The sequence below is a fragment of the Alosa pseudoharengus genome, unplaced genomic scaffold (assembly GCF_046254945.1).
Source record: "Alosa pseudoharengus isolate Yale_2024_CS ecotype anadromous, Long Island Sound unplaced genomic scaffold, YU_APseudo_1.1 YU_APseudo_1.1_scf_14, whole genome shotgun sequence".
NCBI lineage: Eukaryota > Metazoa > Chordata > Actinopteri > Clupeiformes > Clupeidae > Alosa > Alosa pseudoharengus.
Window position 1 is genome coordinate 29,367,443 of NW_027468609.1, and position 25,216 is coordinate 29,392,658.

The following is a 25,216-nucleotide window of genomic DNA, read 5'->3' on the forward strand; positions in this document are numbered from 1 at the left end:
AATGCTTCTATAAGACATGAAAATTACGAGTACAAATTTTACTCATTTCCACAGGAATGTCCTTCAGGGCATATGGACACTGAAATCCTAAAAGGGATTGATGATTTATAACAGATTAGTGATCAGTTTACTATATAAGGCTTTTTAATCTAAATACAAACATGTTTGTATCTTGATTTTTTTTTATATTGTGTGCCTGTTTTGCTTTTAATTAATGTCATTAAGTCAAAGTCTCTGATATCCTAAAAGACACTGAAATCAACAGAACCGTGAAAGCTGTGATTGGTGTTAATGGAAAGTCACACTTTTTAGATACAGATGAAATACTCTCTGATGATGCAATTTTGCTTCAGCTGGGATATATTCATATATACTGCCTCTAGGTGGCGATATGACCCCAGCTTTAGATAGCCTACCTGTGAGCCTAAAGAGTGCTCCCAACCCTAAGTTAACACTTAATTAAGGCTCTATTTGATTTACTTAATGTTATGATCTGCACTTTCAAGAAAACAGTCCAGAACAGAATTATTTAAATAGATTATAATATAGCTGACTGGAACATGGTGACTAAAGATGTCTAGCCTGTAGGCTATGCTATCACAGTTGTGGATGTTCAGCTTTTTCTGAATTCAAGTCAGGGAAGCATCACAAGTCCATGTGTATCAGTAGCCTACCTCTTGCAGTGTGTGTTAATAGTTAACCTTACATAAAGTTTCTTAACATGGAAAAATATGTCTCCATGCTTTTCAAAATGCATAAAATATATAGATATGTTAGTTCCTTACGTTTACAGTTCTTTTCAATGCAAAATATATCCTTGGCCTATTACATTGAAAATGAGCACATCAGTATTGGGATATTTTCAAATAAATAAATTATCCACTAGCAATTAAACCAAAGTTGAAATATTAATATAGGTCTGTATGTGTAAAAGTGTAAAATTGCGGCCTGGTATGCAGAGTAGAAATGATGGTGTAAGTTGCCTGAAATAGGAAATAGGGTGATGTATCTTTAAGGTCCATGTAAACAAAGGCTCGTTTTTAGCGTTATTGGGCGAAGAAAATGTTGCGTAAAGCTATTCAGAAAAGAAGCGAACAATTCCATGCGTTCAAGTCATGTACGATAATTGCGTACGCGTGGTATAGAATATGGGGATATGCGCGCATGCTCTTTGTTAGGGGGAGTGAGAGGAGCATGAATGGAGCAAAATGGCGGATCATGTGCAGGTAACTAAAGGTTTATGTTTTGATTAAAATGAAAGCTAAACAGTTGTTGCATTGAATGCTATTGAATATCGTATTGCAGTTTTAATAGTTGGCTGGGTAAGTTTATTGCGATTCGTTGTTTTTGGAGGCACGTCAGAAAACAGGGTACGTTTATGGATGCGATTATCAGTGTTGACTTGTGGCCTGTCATCGTGTTGATTGCTTCGTTCATAGCAATCGCTGTTACTAGAGGTCCTTTATTGATTTCGTTCTATCAATAAAACGGTACATTTGCATTTAAGTTAACCAGGATTGAGTATGTAGACACTCCAAACGAATTTGGATTTGTTATTGCATCTGCCTTAATGGTGTATATTGTGATACATTATGTATTATTTGGTAAACAAGACATCCAACGTCCATCCAATGGGCTGGCCTGACCTAACGACTCCGTGTTGCTAGCTAGCATTATTTTAGTGGGAAGAGATACAGACTTGTTACCACACATCTACTGCAGACCCTGAAATATTGAGTTGCCTTTCAAATAGGAATCGCTGCCCTTGCGTTGCCATTTACATCACTGTTTTAGAAGGGTGCATTGCCTTGGAGCATGGTACTTAAGGTCTACCGCTTTTCGGTAGCTTACCAACAGTTAGCATCTTGCCTGAAGTATCACTTAACTCATGGAATTCTCCCGCGCGACTCCTCAGCTTACGTTACCTAAACACTGGAAACTGAATGTGAACAAGCGAACATAACTTGCATATGATATGAATGGCTACTAATTTTGTATTCTACCGATGTTAGCAACCAGTGTTGTACATGTTTACCATTTGATTTACATGTTTTACGCTGCTAATATAGCCCGGTTAGTTCAGGTATCACCATGATGAAATAAGAGCTAGCTAATATTAGTAGCTACTAGCAATAGTTAGCTAGCTTCATTGAATAGCAAATGCTCATGGACCTGTCTGCCTTGCATACTGGCTAATTTAGCAAAAAATGTCTGGGCACGATAGCCCTAGAATTCGAGGTTTAGGAATGTAGCTAGCTAGCTAGTTACTACTGAAACACTATCTTTTATCCAATAATGTTACTGTGTTCAAGTAGTCCTTGCCTTGCACGATATCTTGCTAACCCGGGCATATGAGCTAACTTCGCTACTTAGCTCACTAGCCGTGGTCATAATGATTTCGCTAACGTTACTCTCGTTGCTCTTGTCAGTAGGCTAAGTAGCTAGCTACAAGGGGCTAGCTGATGTTAATCGTGTCTACTTCATGCTAGTGATCATAGCCATAGGATAGAGATACCTCTATAAGTAAGTAAATATCAATCATCCTGTGATTGTATGGTGAAGGAGTGGGTCGCTTATTGTAAGATGACCTACTCATTTATTTGAATAAGCTAAGTATTTTAATGTAACTATCCGATGATGCCTGGATGCCTGCTAACAGAGCAGCTAAGAAGCTAGTTCTTCTAAGTTATTAGAGAGATAATCTGCTGGGGAGCAGAGTGATTTTCACTTTAAGCTGGGTTAGTGCTTCAATGCAACCAGCACCTCGCACTGTAATGCAGTTACTTTACGTTTATTTAATAGCAATAACGTTAATAGCAAGACGCTTCTACTCTGATATATTTGTACAGTTTGAAGTAACTTTAACGTTATCGTTAACAACCATAGCCAGAGACTCCTCGAGAGTTTCCTCGAGTCAGCTTTGCAAACTAATAACGATAAGCTTGTAAACGCCAATTCAAATGGATGGTTCAGTTTATGTGTGGGTTTACCTCTCTAGGTGGGTAGTTTAAACAATAACGTTAATGGCGGTATTCGTCTCCCCCTGAAACTTACTGACGTGTTTGCCGTTAATTATGTTAAAGAAAACTCTCCTTGCTGGTTTGTTAGCGACTGCAAGCTTCAAAGGGCCTTAAAAGGCTAGTGCCATGGAAGCTCACCCATAAAAAGTTACAGTGGTTGTATTTGTTCTAAACCACAAACGTGCTGTGTTATAGAAATTTCAGATTGGGTTATGAAATCGACATGACTCAGCACAACGTTGACCTTTAACCTGTGTGCATTTGTGATGGTTCAAGCCTTTAATTGTATTGTTGTGTAGATCAGAGGTGAGGTTAGTTGTAAGTAAACCTACAGCAATGGTTAAATAAAACAACAATTCTCAGATTTTTCTTTTTCACTTTCCAGAACTTGAAAATGTAAAATATTCATCTTTTCTACGAAATATGGACACATGGTTATTGTCTGGCAAACAATTTGTGTATTAATCTACAGATAATTTTCGTTTTTACAACTACTTACCACACATGTTATTGATGAGAAAGCAAATTTAAAATAAGTTAAACTTAAATAAGTGTATATCTGAGCATAGTTTTCTGTGTCTGAAAAAATCATGTAGACGAAGTCTGTCTGTAGACTCTAAGTATCTCAAGCCAATTTAAAGGCATATCAGGATCTCATACAGTAATCCTCTGTCTGTGAGCTTTATCACAGTGAAAGCCCAGACTATCAAAGCAATATGGCATGGGAGTAATGTTGTAGTCATACACACTACAGCTAGAGGAACATGTCACAGTGCTAAGTGAGCCAAACAAACCCGTGGTTCACCCAAATTCAACGTTCCCTCTTCAGAGACTGACCCTTATCTCCTGTCAGCAGTTCCCTGCCTAATGGCCAGGCCTGTTTTATCTTTGCGAATCCAAAATGCATTCTCCCTGTGTTCCTCCTTTTTCAGGGGCCCACTGGTCTTTTTCACCATTTAGGAGGACTAGTTATCAGTACAGCATCGTCATGTGCACACACACTACATGCTATTTGGGTAGCTGCAGGAGATGCTCATGCAGTTGTAGATGCTCATGTCTCTTGGGTGTTGGGCATTTTATCAGTGACACCAGATGTCAAATCACATATATGTGCGTCAGATAGTGTGTCTGACGGAACACTGCGAAACTTGTGAACATCTCAATGTTTTTCTCATGTGTTGGATAGACTGAATTCGAAGTTGGGTTTCTTGATGTTTTTTTCCTACTGATGTTAGCTGTGCACGGCCATAGAGGGTGGAGGTAGTGTGTGTGTGTGTGTGTGTGTGTGTGGGGGGGGGGGGTAGTAATGAGTCAGCTTTTTTCACTTTCCTTCACTGGAGCCCAGTAATGTTGTATTTTAATGTCTGTGTAGCCATGGGTGTAGATGTGTTATTACAATGTTAGTACACAGTTATTATCATGATGATGATTATTATAATTAATTGTTATTGTTATTATTCATTTACCTGTCGCAATAAGGCGCTCTGATGGCCTTATCCTCCCATTGCCCTACTTGGGTTAGTTTTCCAAAAAGCAACAGGCCTAGACCTAGAGAGCAATGAGAGAGCTGTACATTCGTAATGGGAAGTATTTTGGTGTTTAAAAAATTGGTGATGCATGCTAAAATGAAACTGAGAGCAGAAGTCTTTTTCAAATAGATGCTGTTGTCAGTCAAAATGACCAGGACGTTTGCAAGGTTGTGTTGTCTTTGGTCCCTAACATGAAGTTCTTTAATGACCTAGCAACTAGCAAGTGTGTGACGCCACAAGCAAACTAGTCTAGAATGCAGTTCGTTTGAAAAAATGCAAGGTCTTCTTTTGACAAACCGTTTAATTCATTATTAATAAAGCATGTCTCATTTTTGCTGTTAGGCCTACTTGATTGATACTGATTTGCGTTTATCACCTTCGCTCCCCAGTAGGGGTTAAGAGGGTATTGCAATCGGGTAATTGTAATCATCACTGTCAATAAAAACTTTTGTTAGTGCTTAGCCAGGGGTAGAAATGAGAACCAATCATAGTACGTGCATAAGTGCGGAGTAGGTTAAATGTTTTGTGAGCAGATGCTCTGTTTATTTATCTGCTGCCTCTGGTTGCACAGGTGTTGTTGAACTGTAATTCCACAATACTGATCTGCAAGCATTTGTACTGTGCCATCTGTACTAGTTCACTGCTGTTGTTCCCGTTGGTGTCAGTCAGTGCTCATGTCTCCACCTGTGTTCCAGAGCCTAGCCCAGCTAGAGATCCTGTGCAAGCAGCTGTATGAGACCACAGACACCACCACCCGCCTGCAGGCTGAGAAGGCCTTGGTTGAGTTCACCAACAGTCCCGACTGCCTGAATAAATGCCAACTCCTACTCGAGAGGGGAAGTGTAAGTACCAAAGCTTGAGCCTGGAAAGGCTTCAAATGTAGCTTCTTGTTGGCGTTTGATGAAGTAGTTTCAAAGTGTAGCCTCGAGAAAAGACGCATTACATGCCTGAAGTGATTAAGTTCATGTTTTTGTGCCTGTGCAGTCATCCTACTCACAGTTACTGGCTGCCACATGTCTCTCCAAACTGGTCTCCCGCACGAGCAACCCACTTCCTTTGGAACAGCGCATAGACATCCGTAAGTCCTGGCCCACTCTGTTGTGTTGTTTTGTTTTGACTGAGACTGCATGTCCCAGTCAAACCCACAGAGGTGACTGCATTGCAGGCATCGCAATTTAACAAAATCTTTTCTTTCCTCAGGGAATTATGTTCTTAACTACCTGGCGAGTCGGCCAAAGCTTGCTGCCTTTGTGACACAAGCATTGATCCAGCTCTATGCCAGAATCACCAAGCTTGGGTGGTTTGACTGCCAGAAGGAAGATTACGTCTTTAGGAATGTCATCGTAGATGTCACACGGTTCCTCCAGGTATGGCTCGTGTATGATGAGAAGTTCAAATATCAACAGGTTTCTCAGGTTTAATTGTTTGGAATAAATGATAAACACCTCAGGGTTTTTACATTGATGTATGCATGGAAAGGTTTAAAAGCTCTTGTTCACTGAAGTTCAGACTTAAATACATCTGACAAGCCTTTTTAATGATGACAATCTTGTGGAATTGCAGGACAGTGTTGAGCACTGCATCATTGGAGTAACTATTCTTTCTCAGCTTACCAATGAAATCAATCAAGTAAGTTCCTCTGCGCTCCTCAATGATGTAAGTGTTTACCCAATTTTACCCTTCATCCACGCTTTGCAGGTTTTATGCTGTGCTGCTTAGCGGGTAAGACCCCCTCACCCCTCCAAAAAAGCCTTGTTTTCTTTATAGATTTTTGAAGGGGTAGAGAAGGAATTCAGAAAGTGCCTTGTCCACATCCTTGTATTTCTAGCACTTCACAACAATCATACAACTACATGCATACTACTACTTGTACAACAATTTCAGGAAGCATTTTTATTTTCCGTAGCAATGGGAACCATTTTAATATGGCTGTAATGCAGGGATATTACAAGGATGTCTAGAGGCAGACATGAATAGCCTTAATGGCATGTTAGCATCATTAATGGCCTTCATGATAAAGATGGACAGTAGAGTCAGTAATGACCCACCCAATGACCTCCACTAATGGACTAGCAGAAACCATTTGAGTCAACATTTTATGCTGAGTGCTGTGAATGCATTTTTGAACTGGTTGTCTCTGTTGAAATTGCACAATTGCACAGGCCCTGCCAAGCTCACCCCGGCTTTGCATCTAAAGGCATTTGTGAGAGAATTACACAGTGCTTCTGTTTGTTTATTTGATATGATGGCAATTTTCCTTTTATAATGTCTACATATTTTTTCAGCTGGTGCTTGTGTCAAAAATAGCTTTGAGCCTAACCAATGTATATATTTGTAAAAGCTTATTGTATTAGTGTGGTGACTTGTTGAAACCATTGTTATGTGAGCATGTTGATCTGCAGCTGTATGTGTTAATATAATATGGTGGTTTTTGCTCTTGATCCAGATGGTTTGATTAAGATTCATGCTACAGCTAGGAAAATTTGACTAAACGAAAGAAAACACTGTCTAGTGTTTTTAAACTAAATTAGTAATTGTAGAACTGTTGTATAAAAGAGCAATATGACACTCATGTTTGTAGGCATGGTAAAGGATATCATTTGTGGCTGACCAACCAACCATGGGGATATCCTTTTACCAACCCTACACACATGTCATATCGCTTAAATTGTGGTTATCTGGGTAGCCAACAGCAATAGAAGAATGGGCCCTGACTCTAAACTCCATGTTTTGAAGTTCTCTGCTGTGCAGCAGTCAAGCTGACAGCCTTGTGTTTGTTCCAGGCGGATACAACACATCCTCTGACTAAGCACCGGAAGATTGCGTCGTCGTTCCGGGACTCCTCGTTATTCGACATTTTCACGCTCTCCTGTAATCTCCTGAAACAGGTCAGTCGGAGGGCACCTCCTAACCTCGGAGTCGGCCCACACATCTCTATCTATCTATCTATCTATCTCTCTATCTTTCTCTATCTCTCTCTCTCTCTTTCTCTCTATCTATCTATCTATCTATCTATCTATCTATCTAACTCTCTCTCTTTCTCTCTATCTATCTATCTCTCTCTATCTATCTATCTATCTATCTATCTATCTATCTATCTCTCTATCTTTCTCTATCTCTCTCTCTTTCTCTCTATCTATCTATCTATCTATCTATCTATCTATCTATCTATCTCTCTCTTTATCTCTCTATCTATCTATCAATCTATCTATCTCTTTCTCAATCTATCTATCTCTTTCTCTATCTATCTATCTCTTTCTCTATCTATCTATCTCTCTATCTCTCTCTATATATCTATCTCTCTCTCTATCTCTCTATCTATCTCTATCTATCTCTCTCTATCTATCTATCTCTCTCTATCTATCTCTCTATCTCTCTCTCTCTATCTATCTGAGGTTGTTGCTGATGTTGTGCCTCTCCTCAGGCCTCGGGGAAGAACTTGAACTTGAACGATGAGAGCCAGCACGGGCTGCTCATGCAGCTGCTCAAGCTGGCCCACAATTGCCTCAACTTCGACTTCATCGGCACGTCCACGGATGAGTCCTCCGACGACCTGTGCACCGTCCAGATCCCCACCAGCTGGAGATCAGGTGTGTGTTTGTGTGTGTGTGAAGGGCAGATGATGTCCGAGGGCATGTATGTGAGGGCAAGGCCTGTGGAGAGTAGGAGTCACAGACTCTCTTGAGCTAATAAGGGAATCCAGTTCAATTCAATCTTTTTCAGACTCACAGGAGGGTCCATAGCATATATAATAATAATAATTAAATAAATACAGTAGAATAAAATAAAAGAATCATCTTATGACTAGTAAAAGTGAAACATTCCTGATCAATGTATCAAACAATAAATCAGACAATCTACAGTATAGTTTCTCTCGCCAGTTCTTTCTAAGCCTGGAATGTTGTCAACCCACCATTTACCGAATTTACAACAGAAAGTATTAACAAGTGGAATTCCAGCATGGTTCCGATGAGTCCTTAATATGCCTGATGTATGTTTCTCTCCCACTTCTCCGGTTCTCTGCAGCTTTTTTGGACTCCTCAACCCTCCAACTGTTTTTTGATTTGTATCATTCCATCCCTCCTTCCCTTTCTCCTTTGGTAAGTGAGCCGTTAGTTCATTGAAGGATGATGTGGTGGTTGTTTTCATGTGGCTTCTTAGTTTTTGTTTTGGTCAGCGTAATCATACAATGTGTGTGGGTTTTCCATGCTCAGTCAGTTTTGGGATTTGTGTGAAAAGCCACAGCAAACGTTAGTTTTATTCATGTGGACTCCTCCACAATCTGTGGGCCAGATATGCTAAGCAATCTAGTTTAGGCCAAAGTTTATGCATCTATGCTGTTTCCTGGAAGTCGCTTTTCTCCACCTACTCGATACTGACACCATGACACGATGAATTGTATTACAGAAATTGCTGTGGTGTGTTAAAGAGTAGGATTTCCAGGGTTCCCACGGGTCATGGAATTTCTGGAATATCATGGAATTTTGGAAAGTCTATTCCAGACATGGAAAGTCAGGGAATTTTATCATTTTGGGGGCAAAGTTATTCAATGTCCATTTATTCATCTCTAAAAAAGTAAAAGATTCTTGAACGCTACACGGTTGCTCTGAAATCATTGGTCAGTATATTGTGCCATTCATTATATAGTAAGTAATGGAAATTCAGGTCTTTTTGTCAGGGAAAGTCATGGAATTGTACATTTGACTTAGAGTGGGAACCCTGGATTTCCTTAATCGTAGTGTCTGTTCTAAAAAATAGTTTTTCCAGTTTAAATGACTCCCCATTCTGCTTTTGACTCTGTTCTGTTTAGGTTCTGTCATGTCTAGTTCAGATTGCATCAGTCCGGAGGTCACTCTTTAACAATGCAGAGAGGGCAAAGTTCCTCTCTCATCTAGTAGATGGCGTCAAGAGGATACTGGAAAATCCACAGGTAATTTCCCCCTTGTTTAATTGCAGTATGTCCCTTAGTTTGCCATCTACATTCATAATGGTACAGATGTTTCTAAATGATATGCTTGTTTACTTTCAATTACTCTTTGCACATACACATGAACTAACCCCCAAAACATTGTATCGAAACCTTTTGTTTGTTTTCAGAGTCTGTCTGATCCAAACAATTACCATGAATTCTGTCGACTGCTGGCCAGACTAAAAAGTAACTATCAGCTTGGCGAGCTGGTAAAAGTAGAAAACTACCCTGAGGTTATAAGATTGATCGCCAATTTCACAGTCACCAGCTTACAGGTTTGTGGCCATTGCTTGTTACAACAAGCATCTCACACACCAGTCACCATTTGTTTTTGTTTGTTTGATTTTTTTGTTTTGTTTTTTGGCATTCAATATTGTGTGTTTCCTGTTTGCAGCACTGGGAGTTTGCCCCCAACAGTGTGCACTACCTGCTGAGCTTGTGGCAGCGGCTGGCGGCCTCTGTGCCCTACGTCAAGGCCACAGAGCCCCACATGCTGGAGACCTACACTCCAGAAGTGACCAAGGCCTACATCACTTCACGCCTCGAATCGGTGCACATCATCCTCAGGTACACTGCAGCAGTAACTTCACCGTGGCTGACAATAGGGCGACCCGGGTTTCATTCCCGAACCTCCCGCTGCGAGTCCGTGTTGCTTTGGATAAAAGCATCTGATAAATCTCAGTCAGGTTTAACATCAGCTTTAACGTATGTAACAAATGAAATTCAATTAATCATAAAATGGCCCTGATATGTCACTAGACATTAAGAAATCATGTTCATTTCAAATACTTATCACTGACAACAGTAGTCCGGCCAGAATATTGTCATTTTTAAAGTGAAGTTGCAGCCCTCAACTGATGTTGTGTTTTGTCATGTCATGTTGTGTTTTGGCCTGATGCGCCACCCTCCACTTATCTACTAATCACAAAGTCAGTAGTGTTTCAGCATCCGGGTTGGCAACCTCAAGTCAGGGGGGAGGGGGAGGGGATACACCTCTACAGTAATTTGAAAGTGATTGCAGTACCAGTTTTGGCCACAATCTTACATATGGTTCTTTTAAGAAGCTAAAGCCTTTAGATGTAGCCTAGTAATCATTCATAATCAGAGTGGTCAAGCAGTGGCTAACTGACACGCTGGCTTAGTTTGTCGTATCATTCTTTAGTCTTTTAGTGTCTTGTTTTGTATCATAATGTATAGATGAATTGTGTAATGTATTGGGGGATGGAGGGCCTTACTATGACTGCTCTTATGCCTTTTGTTTAGTATGGGGAAATTAGCATTTTGGATATGATGATACTGTATGTACTGTATGTGCATACTGTCTATGCATTTATTTTAAAGATTCCACTCAAGCTGAAGTTCTTTAAATACAGACTTCTAAGACATCTACTTACTGGATGTGTGTTTGTTTTTGTTTTTGTTTTGGCCTGTCCCACCCAGGGATGGCCTGGAGGACCCACTAGATGACGCCGGCCTCGTGCAGCAGCAGCTGGACCAGCTGTCCACCATCGGCCGCTGCGAGTACGAGAAGACGTGCGCGCTGCTGGTGCAGCTCTTCGACCAGTCCGCCCAGTCCTACCAGGAGCTGCTCCAGTCCACCAACTCCAGCACGATGGACATCGCCGTTCAGGAAGGTGAGGACGCCCAACTCCGTCGCAGATGACCGCTCTCCACCGCTACTTTTCCTTTGCCAGTTCATCAGTCATATTGTTTAATACTTGTAAGCATCCCATCATCCTCAAGCTTCTGTTGATCTGACGGTATCTAACTACAAATGTTTGTGTCTAGGCCGACTAACTTGGCTGGTGTACATTATTGGGGCGGTGATTGGAGGCCGGGTTTCCTTCGCCAGTACAGATGAACAAGATGCAATGGATGGAGAGCTGGTTTGTCGGTCAGCATCCAGCTGTGACTTTTGGCATGTGACGGTCCAGAAAACCATTTTACTTCAGTCGTTTACACATATTCCAAAACGTTAATTTTTGCCCCTGGATTTTGTTTTTTCCTCAGAGTCTTGCAGTTGATGAACCTGACGGACTCGCGACTGGCACAGGCCGGCAACGAGAAGCTGGAGCTGGCCATGCTCAGTTTCTTTGAGCAGTTCCGCAAAATCTACATCGGTGACCAGGTGCAGAAATCATCAAAGGTGAGATGCCAACCAACTCTTCCTCCCTCTCTCTCTCTCTCTCTCTCTCTCTCTCTCTTTCTTTCTTTCGTTCTTTCTTTCTCTCTTTCTCTCTCTCTCTCTTTCTTTCTCTCTCTTTCTCTTTCTTTCTCTCTCTTTCTCCCTCTCAGCATCTCTGTCAAAGCCAACCATGTGTGCACCTAGATCAGTGATGCCAGTATGAGACTGTATGTCACATCCGGCCCGCGGGTGATACGGGGAGAAAATATTTTTATTTTATTTGTATTTAATTTTCGGTGGAATCCGTCAGTTGGTCTGTTGCTGCTGCTCGCCTCAGCTGCAGCAGCGTGCTGGCGGTAGACTAGTCGCTATCGAAATGTTATCAAGCTCGTTACAAAGTATTATGATAGTGTTCGTGCTTTTCAAAGTAAACCGGCGTTATGGAAGACTTAGCTCTCCAAGCGCAATGCAGCCCACTTGCCCTGTCTAAAATCTCAGCCTGTTAATCGAGTATAAACAAGTAGGCTACGCAATCTTGCTTTCCGGACTCAGGCATGAGTTTGACAATCGATTCACGTTTTTTGCTGAACTGGAAAAGGACTTTTTTACTCTCCATTCATGATTGACGCTTCCGAGGTCCCAGAGGCGATCCAAATGGAACTGATAAAACTGCAGTGATGTGCACCGTCGAAGGATTAGCCTACTATATATCTGTTGCAATCGAATCATTTGATCAATCCAGTACCCAATGCTCATGGCCTTTGCAGGTAAAATACTTGTGTAGATGTATGTTTGGGACAACATATTTATGTGAGCAGGCCTTTTCCGTGATGAATAGGAATAAATCAAAAGTGCGAAATCGCCTGACTCACAGACATCTGAATGATGTTATGTAGGCTAAATAGCCACTGCCCAGAAACGGTCCCCCGATATGGACAAGCTGGTGAAAGTTAAAAGGTGTCTTTTTGTTTTACTAATTCCTACTGGATATTCAATCACATGACCTATTGTTGGACTACTTTATTCTGGCGTTTACTTTCTGTGACTCGTTTAGGCCTACTTGGCCAGGCCTTCTTTTAATTGGCCTAATTATGCATTGACGTGTTTTCATGTGCAAGCCTTCAATAAATATAATAAAAGTAACACTTGTTATTTATAGGAAATGTGTTTTGTTGGCACCTAGTCTATTTTGTTGCATTTCTAATTTATAAATGTAGGCTACTTGCATGGATAGGAACGTTTTTAGAGGGTTACTGTCTCCTGCTTTAGGTTATGTAATTGTAGGGTTCATTGTGAGGCTATTTTCGTGCCAATGGAATTTCTTTTTGATGTGTAGGCCTTCATGAATAATTTCGAATAGCCGACCTATCCATGTGTTTGGCATTTTCAGTCCGAAAGTGTAATCCGGCCCCCGAGGTCTCACTTGAAAAAAATCTGGCCCCCTGTCCAATTTCAACGTGGCATTCCTGATCTAGATGTTTGTGTGGATCCAGAAGTTTCCTTGAAATTGAGAAAACTTCTAATGATGGTCACCTTAACTTTCCTGTTTTTTTTTTTTTTTTATGATTTAAAATATGGCAGATGTGTAACCTCTGCGGCCCTCCTGTTGTGGAATGCCCAATCCCTTTTGTCACTGCAGTGTTTATGCCTCTCCTTTGTGGCCAGGCCGTTGACTCAGCCCTTTTAATTGCTTGGTGTTGCGTTTAAATAAAGGGCCTCGCTCCCTTGAATGGCTGTTAGTGGCCCCCCCCCCCCCCCCCCCCAGTAAAAGATGTGTCCATCATGATATGCACAGTTGGAAGTGTTGTGTTGTCACCTGCATGGCAAATCCATCCATTGCATGGTTTCTCTCTTTTGCTACCCAGAGGCTTCAAAATGTGAACACCTCAGATAAGTGGTGTACCATAGTGCAACTTAGTATTGCTGTACCAGTTTATTTGTGTCCTCCATTATTAGCTGAGTTTTTGAATAATTAGTGTTAAATTTAGTCCAAACGCACACGGTAGATGTGGATTTAGCCAACCCCCCCTTAAGTATTTATCTTTACTCTTAACAAAACTATGGTGGCAACATCCATGGATCCATGATCATTTTTCATAATGAGATGTGAGTTCACATTTCAGGGGTATTATTAAAAGATGAAGTTACAGTCAAGATGAATGCTTTGGGTGGGTTGTCGGACCCACGCTTTTACTTAGTAGTGCCTGTCTTGAGTGTTGCACTATTTATAGAGCTTCTATCTGTGCCCAAAAAAACACAATGACTCATGAGAAACCCAATTTTCAGACAGAATTGTGACATGAGTTGTGGGTTTTTTTGGAAGGTGACAGTCTAGAGAGCGCGTAGGGACACTGCGATGAGTGGTACAGCTGAGTGATGATGCAGAAAATATTTCTGCACAGTAGTATCCTCGTATGACTATGCAAGTACATATTCCAACTTAGGTTGTAAGTAGGTTGTAACATAGTAATTATGGAAAGGATCTAAGTGTGTGTGTGTCATTGTGGGTGCTCCTGGAAGACCGTGTTGTTGACCATGCTGTTCTGTTTTGGGCCTTTCCTCCTGCAGTTGTACCGGCGCCTCTCCGAAGTCTTGGGGCTTAATGATGAGACTATGGTACTCAGTGTGTTCATTGGGAAAATGTGAGTGTTCATCTGTTTTCATACTGCCATTTATTATCTTGATCTAAAGAGCCACCCCACCCCTTTTTCAAGGCTCCCTGTGTCTGTTATACTTGAATTCATGTACATGGTTGGACATTAGAAGTGTCATAAATAAGCAGAGGTGGAAAAGTCCAGCTTCAGAAAGTAAAAGTCCAACCACGTTTTGGTTCTACCTGTGCAGTTAACACAGGTGATCTCACTAATTAGCTGCTCTACCTGGCTAAAGAGTTGTGATAATTAATCAGCTGGTTTAAGTGAATGGTTGGCACAGATATGTGGTAGGACTTTTACTTTCTGAAGCTGGACTTTTCCGCCTCTGTAAATAAGTGCACAGTTGAATGTGTCATATTTCTCATATTCTGTCATATTCTCTTATATTTCTCACATTTCTTCATGTTCATAGTCTAGTTGGCCTGACTGACTGTGTATTGACCTGTGGATATGGACTGCACGTGTCTCTGGTTCACAATGGCCATTACCCACTTTCAGTGGAGAACTACATTGCTGCACATTTCAGTTAACACTTGGTTGCTGATTGTTTCATTGTGACCTGGTTTAGCTAATGGAAAGCCTAGAGAATTACTTGAGTAACGTCACAATTATTTGATGAGTATGGAAGCACTACAGTGTCTCATACTGAACTACTGGAACTAAATGACAAACATGGCCTTAGAAAAGCTGGAAAACTACTTGGTGCAAAACCATGTGACTTCCATTACTCCTCAGAATGCAAAAATGTGACACCCTTTATGTGAAGTGTTCAACTTACAGTGGACCACTGAGCATTTAACAGAAGAGCAAAGCTGAACCCAGAATAGACACTGATTCTTTACTCCTACATAAAGCCTTTAGAAGATGCTTCATGATCTTCACAAAATAAATGTCTAATTTTGTCCCCAACTGTTTAAATATCACTTTGTGATCTCCCTTTCAGTAATCATGTGGGCTAAATACAGTATCCAAATACCACTGTAAAGTAATGTGATCTCATAATCTTTAGCTGCTTACAATTTTGGGTTTCAGGGCAGGGAGAGACTGGAGGGCTAATTTAACCATAGTGTGTAAAACATGAACAATTAAGTCATACGTGTGTAATATGTATGCAAATTAAAATGATTGTGTTCATGATGGATTAGTTTTGCATAATGTGCCAACATGCCTATATATGCCATTCCTAGCATCTTATCTCACAAGTTTATCTGTACTCTTTGTTATTGTTTCAAAAACATAAACAGTGTCTCTTAGTGAGTTTTGTTGCACCACAGGTAATGGTATATTTGTGTGATTTCCTCATAGTGATGTATTGATGAAACATTCTTCTTCTTTTTTTCCATGTAGAATTACCAATCTGAAGTACTGGGGACAGTGCGAACCGATCACCTCCAAGACACTACAGCTTCTCAACGACTTATCTATTGGATATCCTTAACATTACCCAGCCAGTTCCAAATATGGACATTTATAAGTTAAAGAGGATATTTTCTCAGTAGTACCATCACCATGTCTCATTGCACTATGTTGCCTAGTAAAGTGTGTTCTCTCCCTGTGTGTTAATTAGTAGTAGTGTTATTCTCATGTCTCATTGCACTATGTTGCCTAGTAAAGTGTGTTCTCTCCCTGTGTGTTAATTAGTAGTAGTGTTATTCTCATGTCTCATTGCACTATGTGGTTTCTTGGTGTGAAGTGTGTTCTCCCCCACTGTGTTCCTTGACGGCTTGCCTGTACGTACAGCAGTGTGAGAAAGCTGGTGAAACTCAGTGCAGTCCAGTTTATGCTGAATAACCACACAGTGAGTTAACCTTCCACACACGCACACACCCTCACTCCCAGACTATCTCTACCCAACATGTTGCTGATTTAACTTGGCAAGATGGCCCTGTTACCCTATAATCTCTCTAATCTGGCCCAAACCTCATTATGCCCATGCTCATTTCTTTCTCCCTCTCTCTCTCTTTCTCTTTTTCTCTCTTCCCTTGATCCTTTCCTCCCGCTCTCTTCACCCTTTCTCTGACCAGAGTGAGCACTTTTCCTTTCTGGGCGTAAACAATCAATCCAACCTCAGCGATATGAGGTGTCGGACCACCTTCTACACAGCCCTCGGTCGCCTGCTTATGGTAGATCTAGGTGAGAATTTATCCCTCTCCTTAAATGTCTCGACTTCTATATGAACTAAAGACTTGAATCATTCTACATGAAGGCCTACATGTTTTGTTTATTAACTATTTGCTTAAGTATGTATGGTTGTGTCTGCTGTAGGGGAGGACGAGGACCAGTTCGAGCAGTTCATGCTTCCTCTAACTGCGGCGTTTGAAGCCGTCGCAGCAATGTTCAGCACTAATACTTTCAATGAACAAGAGGCCAAAGTATGTGCTTCTGGTAGTTCTTTGGGCCCTGGGTTTAATTTCTCATCATATGTTGTTCATTAATCCGAATAGAGAAGCCTTAGGGATTTGTAACCCAAAGTTTTTGTATATTTTTCCAGAGGACATTAGTGGGACTGGTTCGAGACTTGCGAGGAATCGCCTTTGCTTTTAATGCAAAGACCTGCTTCATGATGCTATTTGACTGGATGTATCCTTATCAATGTCACACCAATTGTTGACCGTCAAACAATTTCAATCTTTTAAGTCCAAAACAATGGTGCTTGTCTCCTGCATAAGGTACAGATGTGCTTCCTTAATTGGTTTCCCCTGAACAGCTACCCCTCTTACATGCCCATCCTACAGAGGGCGATAGAGCTCTGGTACCACGTCCCTGCTTGCACCACTCCAGTACTCAAGCTGATGGCTGAACTCGTCCACAACAGGTAGAGTCTGAGACTCGCAGCACACTCTACACTAGGGGTCAATCCCGAGGTGACGTATTTCTGCCTCGTTGATGCATCTGGATGTTTGTTTGATTTTATAGTGGCAATGAGGGAAATTCTTTTTGCCAGTGTGCTTCCCTTTTCCCGCCCCTCTTGTCAATCAAGGGCTCTGGTTTTAATTCACACGGAGATAAGATTTCATTAGCACGTTGTGACGATCTGCTGGTTGATCCATGTTGTGGTGTTCTTGTCACTCAGGTCCCAGAGATTACAGTTTGACGTGTCATCGCCTAATGGAATTCTGTTGTTCAGAGAAACGAGCAAGATGATTACGACCTACGGTAAGTTTGTTCTTTCAACATAAAGATTAATTTTCACCAAGCCGTAAACACCTCCAGAAAATATACATTATCCATTTTCTGAGCTTGTTAAAGCGATTAGTTTTAAAGCGATCAGACCATTTTACCTTGAGATGGCTACATTTCTTAAAGCAGACAGAGAATGGAAACACATTTTTTGGTTGGTTTTGTTGAATAAGGAGAGTTTGTGCATGGCCACAGCTACCGTGAACTGGTAACACAGTTGTTTCCTCATATGCAAGTCTCAGACGTTGAAATAACCACTTAGAAACAGACAAACCTGAACAGAGACGGAGTGTGCTGCAAACAGCGTCTGACACAGCCCATCAATCTGATCACAATCCCTGTTCACACATTCCATTACAACTTTGAGTTGGAGATTCAGGTAGAGTTTACTGGGATGATGGTTGTAAGTGGTCTTTGGCTACAAGGCAGCCAATTAGTGTAAAGCTCACTTGATTATTCATGTGGGTGCCAGATAAGTATAGGAGGGATGCTAGACATCTTCTAAAACGGACCATTTTATTCCCCAACATAATTATAGGTGTAAATGGGCTTGTAAAATAGCATCTGAGCATGTGTTTAGCAGGCCAAAGTTGCATACTTTCTATGTTGACACAAGAGAACAAGGTGAAATAACCCCCTCATCCATGCTATGCCATCTTTAGAGTGTGTGTGTGTGTGTGTGTGTGTGGTAATGTCGTCAATGCTATGCCATCTTTAGAGTGTGTGTGTGTGAGTGTGTGTGGTAATGTCATCTTTCCACACACGTGCACATGTTTTTCCTGTAGTCCTGTTTATGCTGGCATATTACCATGCGTGGGTGCATTCTTCAGCCTGATGCCTGGTGTTGTGTGTCCCGTGCTTAGGGAACCGTATTCTGACTCTCGGCGAGGTGCCAAAGGACCAGGTGTACGCGCTGAAGCTGAAGGGCATCTCCATCTGCTTCTCTATGCTCAAGGCCGTGCTCAGCGGCAACTACGTCAACTTTGGCGTCTTCCGTCTCTACGGCGACGACGCCCTGGACAACGCCCTGCAGACCTTCATCAAGCTTCTCCTCTCCATCCCACACAGCGACCTGCTTGTAGGCAACACACACACATACAGTACACACATACTCACTCACACACACACACACACACACACTTCTGCCAAGTTTATGAAAGTGTTCTGAAAGTGACTGGTTAATATGTTGTCCATGCAGGACTATCCGAAGCTCAGCCAGTCCTACTACTCGCTGCTGGAGGTGCTCACCCAGGACCACATGAACTTCATCGCCAGCCTGGAGCCTCATGTGGTCATGTACATCCTGTCCTCCATATCAGAGGGCCTCACTGCACTCGGTAAGAAAGGATCAAACCCAGTCATGTACGCATGCAAACTCTGTAGTTTAGAACTATCGATCATGTTGATATTGATATGATGATCATAGTTAATAAATGAAAAGAACGATTATGTGACGATGATTACCTCTCATCCATTACTTTTCTCTCTGTCCCTCCCGCTCTTAGATACAATGGTATGCACAGGATGTTGCTCCAGTCTAGACCACATAGTAACGTACCTGTTCAAGCAGCTCTCGCGCAGCACCAAGAAGCGAGCGGCTCCCATGGCCCAGGAGAGTGACCGCTTCCTGCACATCATGCAGCAGCACCCAGAGATGATCCAACAGGTGAGGGGCACGTCCACTACAGCTGCACACAACCCCCTGGCACAGGAGATGCACTTGGGTTTAGCCAAGACAAACATTGTACTTCCAGCTTCTAGAATGTATTTGTTGTGACTACCAATCCATAGTTGAATTAACGTAGTGCCATGTTTACATAATAAACAAACCCTCACGCAGCAAACCATGTAAACGATGCATTACATGCGAGCAGACTTATGCATCAGTATCTTTTCTCACCTGATAGCTCATTTTAAATGTACTAGATACTAGACCACCAGATGGCAGTATGATCATAATCTAATATACCCACCTACAAACCTGAGCATGCAAACGGGGCATGGTAGATTTTTTTTTTTTTCTTTCTGTAGAAAAGCCAGAATTCTTGGGAAGCTTGGCCGAAATTGCAGAGAAATTCCTATCAGCATTGTCTGTGGGCCAAGATCTTTATCCGATCAGAAATGCTGAAAGTCAGGGCTTGGTATCCAGAATGTCATTCAAATATGAAAAACGCATTCCGGGGAGTGGGGTGGTAGGGAATAGCTGAGATGTTTGTTTTTAAATCTGGCTCTAGAATTAACTTGATAAGCTGATGGGTTCCATATTGTAGATTTCGGTTTTAATGGATAATGTTTGTGAACTCGCATTAGGTCTTTGTAAATAATTTACTAACTTTCCCCTGTTGTTTTCCAGATGCTGTCAACTGTGCTCAATATTATTATTTTTGAAGACTGCAGGAATCAGTGGTCAATGTCACGGCCACTGCTAGGCTTAATCCTGCTCAATGAGAAGGTAGGGGTAGGTTTGAGCACAGTTTTTTTCATCTCTCCTTTATAAAAGTATTAAATTATTAAAGTTATCCATCTCTCAGTATAAATTAATGTTTAAGTCCAACCTTTGGGAATCTAGATTCTGAGCGAGTTGGATGATTGATTAGTTGTGCCAGTGACACTGGCTACTGTTAAGCTGGGTCTCTTAGATCCTATCTGATAGAAATGGAGATAAATAGTTTATTGATTTTGGAGGCTGTTGTAAGTCTGCTCATGTCTGTTTGTTTTTGTTTTACAGTATTTCGCAGACTTGAGGAACAGCATTGTGAACAGCCAGCCGCCAGAGAAACAACAGGCCATGCACTTATGCTTTGAAAACTTAATGGAGGGTATAGAACGAAACCTGCTTACCAAAAACAGAGACAGGTAAGCCATCCTCAGTTGTTTATCATGTTTTTATAGACAGTTTTACCTCCTTTTGAAAGAGTGTCAAGTGTGAACTTACTCCATCATCTAGACCATCTCCCATTTCTGCGTTTGTTTTTTCACACCTTTCAGGTTTACACAGAACCTTTCAGTATTTAGAAGAGAAGTCAACGACTCCATGAAGAATTCCACTTACGGGGTAAACAGCAACGACATGATGAGCTGACATTCCACAGAGCACCAGACCGCGGTGGCGTGGTCGTAATTCCCCCCACCCACCCCTCCGAGCTCCCGCTCCGCATCCCTAACCCCCCCCTGGCCCGGACGCCAGGGTAGGGTCTCCGCTGCGCAAGCCTGCACCTCCCACACCCCAGCCCCTCACCTAGGCACCGGTCCCCTTCTCGCTCCTTCCTCGCTCTTCTCCCCTTTTTATATATTCACATATAAATATACACAGATTTTAAAGCCAGTTATCTCGAGGTCACTCCACTGACCTTCCTCCTGTCAGTCGGGGCTCAAAGTCCAAAGAGAGTTTAGTTGGGGTGGGGGTGGGGGTCGTTGCGGGCTGAAGAGGGGGTGGGGGTGCTCAGAGACACTGGCACAAACGTATGAGTGGCTGCTGTTCTTCCATCTCTCGAGAGATTTAGGGAGGGTGTGGATTATGCGTGCACTTGTTTGTGTGTGTGTGTGTGCGCGTGTGTGTATGTGTGTTTGGGGAGGGGAGGGGAGGGGTATAAGCTGGTATATGTAGTGCTCTGCTTCTGCCTGCCTTGTATAGAAACACACAAAAAAAAAGACGTGTACATTTTTTTCATAACATTTTGAACAATGTTTATAATGATTTCAATTTAAGAAAAAACAAAGAAAACAAAAACAAAAACGATGAAAGTGTGTGACATTTTTACAGTCTAGTAAGTTAGTGCAACTGTGCTGAAGTGTGGGTTTGTCTGTATGAAGAGAATACTATATCCAAGTGACAGATGTTTGATTGGCGTGAGTGGTGTGATAGATCCAGTACATGTCAGAGAGGCTTGTGGAGGCGGGTGGCGTGGGAATAAGGGTGGGGTGGGGGGGTTGGTTTTGCTTGAGGGGAAAGAAAAAAAACTGCGTTGTATATTTTCCTTAAAATCTTTAGAGTGACATGACGGCGCATGGAAGACTTTGTAAATACACTATTTCCTGCTGCCTTTCAGTTGCAGAGTAATGTTAGGGGCCAGTGAGGATCCCATTCCCATAAGTCAAGTCTGAGGTGTGCTATTGAGATGATGGTGAAGATGATGATTATGATGATGATTATGATAGTGGTTGTGATGAATGACTATAAAATCCTTCCCCCTGGGCCATGGAAACATCCTCTCTGCCTTTACTGTAGCTCTGAGTGTTGGGAACTCAGAAGCTTGCTGCCCTGGCCTAGGATTTAGCGATTGAAGATCAATCAAATGAAAGTGGATGATTGCTACGTTCGATGTGTACGATTCATTCCGAGACCTCAGCTGCAGGGGGGGTGGGGTGGGGGTGCGCAACCACCAGTCCTCCTCCTCCCCCCTCCCCTTTTTTTATAGTCTCCGAAGGTTTGATCATGTCTTTTGTGGATTTTGATTAGCTAAAAAGATTATGGTTGTAGTGAAGTTGCTCTTCTCCGAGCATTTTGTCAACTGTTGCCCTGCTTTTTAATCTCACAGGCTTCCAGTCTCTTGTGGCTTTATTGTTGACCTGGCATTTGTTTGGTAGTGAGGCCTATAGGATATAGCTGTGAATTTCAAAAAGAATCTGGTACTGCAACTCAGCTAAAACAGGAGTGAATCAAATCTTGGCAGTTGTCTCTAGCTTTCACCCAAATGTTTTTTTCCTTACCCCCCTGAAGGAATCCAGTTTTATTTTTAATAACCGAATAAAATAATGCATCAAACTATGGTAGATTTAAAGAAAAAAGAAGCATTAAACAAGAGACAGAATGGAATATATTAGCAACTTGTGCTACTCTCAACAGATGTTGCTGCTAACTGTTTGTGAAGATCTAGCTCATCTCTAACCATGTTAAACACTCATGGATGTTTTAAGTTCCTTTTTTCGTTGGTTCCCTGATGTGAATGTGTCCTTTTGGCGACTGTGTGTTGGATCCATTGAGTGACAAGGTAGCTGGTTGAATTGTTTGGATGTCTGCTACATATAGTGTAAGCATTGTGACTGCAAAATAAACGTCAATGGTTTGTATATGAAGCTCTATTTATTCCACACAAGTCTACTTCAAACCCATGCTCCAGTTGGTTGAGGGTACACAAGACGTTATCATACAGGGGAAAAAACGCATGTCTGATACAGCATCAGGAAAAGGTTATACAAAAAAACAAAACATGGGGTGAGCTTGTAGGCTTTATCTTACAATGGTGCCTTGTTTATGCTCTTTCCTTTCTTTTCATTATCAGTCACAAATGTTGTGAAATAATATTACTGTAAAATAGACAAAGACCTGGGAAGACGGGACCTTTCCGCTTAACATAATCTGACACTGATGATATGGCGCAATCTACACACAACTGTCTTCCAATGTTAAGTATTTTTTGTCTCAAAATATAATCAATTCTGTGGTTATTTCCCCCACCATTCTGAAATTTAACCAAATATTACAGAAAGACGTCAGTCACACTGCTCTGTTGAAGACTAACTTTGTTCCTCCTTGCTTTGTTGCTTGCATTTGGCATTAAAAACGGCATCATTGAAGCCCCCCCTGTTCCTTGCAATCTCAATGGCATAAAACTGGATTCTGGTAGCTGTAAGTCAATCAAACAAGAGTTAGACGATTAATTATACATCATGAAACAAGACTGCATTATACAGTTAAAATTAAAAATCTGACATACCGAATATTGTGTTTTCCTCTGTGTAGTCCTTTCTGCAGTCTAGACGAAGTAGTGTTCCATAATTGAAGTCCTCAACAATACCATCAAACTGATTGCAGAATGGCCTCCATCTCTAAATAATGACATTGAGACGGCAATTATATTTAATAACTTAAGCATTTTAGTATTTTCCTCTAACTCCCAAGGAAGAACAATTGCAATTTTCAAATACATTTTACTGGTTGATCAGTGAGACGTTAAATGCTGATGACCATATTCACTAGAGCAGAGTGCAATGATGCATTAATTAAAAATAATTACTAAAACATGTGAAACTGAACTTGGCTTGCACATTGTGCATATTTAAAATTGCATGTTAATGAGCTTGCATATTATATTGTTATTAACAATATTTTTAATTAATACTAACAGTCTTCCAAAAACCTCTTGGTACAAATGGATTGGTTTTCCTTTTGAATGATTAGGAATACCTCTTTGGCCTCAGGAGATTTTAGATGATCAGGGTCCAGTAGCTCCAGGTTAAGGTCACTAAAACTTTCCGTGAATGCGGAATATATTTTATCATCTGATTTGGTCAGTTTCAGGAACTTGGGATCCACAGAAGAAATCAGCTTTGGTGGGGAAAGAAAAGTTTTAAACTTAGACTCATCATGTTTAACATTTAATAGTGTATTAGGACAATCATACTTACATTAAAGTACACTTCCGCATGGTTGTATGCCTTCATGGCCCACATTACCTCCAGTTGGGGCTGAATGACAAAACATGGAGCATTTGAGTGACATGATATGATGGGGCCATCAAAGGAGTACAAGACTGGCTTAATGGTTCAGTCTGACTGCAGTAAGTGGGGTAGAAGCTTCTACTAGGCCTGCATATTTGAAGACCTGGATTACAGGACATCACTGAATTCATTGCACTCCTGCAATATCACGTGATGTGAAACATAATTTGGGGTAGCACCTCACCCGCTGTACTCACATCATTTCCGTACGCCTCCGCCGGGAGAGAGAGAGCGTGCGCTGCTGCTGAAGCCCCCTCCACACCCTGAAAACGTAGAATAACGTGTCAATAAACATGAATGTAGTGCATACTGTCCTTAACAGATTAATGCTGTGGGGGGCAACAAACATCTCCATACATATTTACACTGACGTTTGTGGTTAGCTAGCTAACAAGATAGCCATGTATCCCGACTAACACTTAACATTACCAGTGCTCGCGACTTAACATAAAACGTGTGAATAAATATTCACACTGTTCGTGAGCAATATCTGACCACGTTAATAGTGAACTTTACTAACACCTTTGTACTGAACTGTTAACAGCACATGGTAACGCTAAGTGGTAAGTTAGCTAATATTTAAGCATGTTTGTGTCTGGCCTGTTGAGCTAAATGTCACATTTATGGCTTATTAATCTCTTGTAACGGCATTGAATAGAGTACCATTGGATGAAGCATGCAATGAGCAATGGCAATACTGTAAAGCGTGCTGCCATAACAAGTTATGTACCGAAAACTCCTTACCAAAGACGCCAATCCATTACTCGACGCCATGCTTGCTTGCGATGAGCACGTTGTCCTGAATCACGACAGCTTGGCGTCATGCGTTAAAGGCGTGGCTGTAAAGCCTAAAACACGCACTGTGGCTGTAAAGCCTAAAACACGCACTGTAAATTGGGTAAGAGCAGAAATTAGATCAAAATTACTGTCTATGTATTTGTATTGCCGCCCCAAGGTATGAAAAACAAACATGAAAAGGACATGCATCGTGGTTTAAGTCACCGATAGACTACATGTTATGAGCATATCCTTAAGCAGGCCTAGGTCAAGATCGCATAAAATAATAAACTTAAAGCCATCAGCGAAGGATAACCTAAGACACCTACAACAGGCTATTAAGAATGACCTGAAACTAACTTAGTCATGGGTCCAGGCAATACGAATTAAGAGTAATTGACCTATATAATTTCCTATATAAAAATAATAATATTAAACCTCTTGCTTTTAATTAAACAATG

The 25,216-nt window shown here is 41.4% G+C and overlaps 2 protein-coding genes across 7 annotated transcripts; one reads left to right on the forward strand and one right to left on the reverse strand.

The window, feature by feature from the left end:
* Positions 1-1,139: 1,139 nt before the first annotated feature.
* On the forward strand, positions 1,140-22,547 carry xpo7 (exportin 7). Of its 6 annotated transcripts, none has more exons than XM_076284577.1 (28): positions 1,140-1,226; positions 5,245-5,391; positions 5,534-5,627; positions 5,750-5,916; positions 6,113-6,205; positions 7,333-7,437; positions 7,974-8,139; positions 8,576-8,649; positions 9,360-9,479; positions 9,647-9,793; positions 9,913-10,085; positions 10,959-11,152; positions 11,307-11,412; positions 11,529-11,664; positions 14,212-14,285; positions 15,645-15,725; positions 16,032-16,095; positions 16,322-16,430; positions 16,563-16,669; positions 16,789-16,877; positions 17,005-17,112; positions 17,371-17,453; positions 18,341-18,555; positions 18,676-18,814; positions 18,983-19,143; positions 19,831-19,935; positions 20,206-20,333; positions 20,466-22,547. In XM_076284577.1, exons 1-28 carry the CDS (start codon positions 1,209-1,211, stop codon positions 20,557-20,559), a joined length of 3,297 nt encoding a protein of 1,098 aa, XP_076140692.1. In that variant the 5' UTR covers positions 1,140-1,208; the 3' UTR covers positions 20,560-22,547. The 6 variants fall into 6 exon arrangements, with proteins under 6 accessions (XP_076140692.1, XP_076140694.1, XP_076140695.1 ...); XM_076284579.1 differs by having other exon boundaries at positions 19,831-19,929; XM_076284580.1 differs by having other exon boundaries at positions 7,986-8,139.
* pbdc1 (polysaccharide biosynthesis domain containing 1) lies at positions 22,542-24,829 on the reverse strand. The gene is made up of 6 exons (XM_076284583.1): positions 24,723-24,829; positions 24,176-24,241; positions 23,886-23,945; positions 23,665-23,805; positions 23,195-23,306; positions 22,542-23,104 (listed from the first exon to the last, which is right to left on the reverse strand). The coding sequence occupies exons 1-6, from the start codon at positions 24,750-24,752 to the stop codon at positions 22,995-22,997; spliced, it is 519 nt and encodes a 172-aa protein (XP_076140698.1). The 5' UTR covers positions 24,753-24,829; the 3' UTR covers positions 22,542-22,994.
* Between the last annotated feature and the right edge of the window lie 387 nt (positions 24,830-25,216).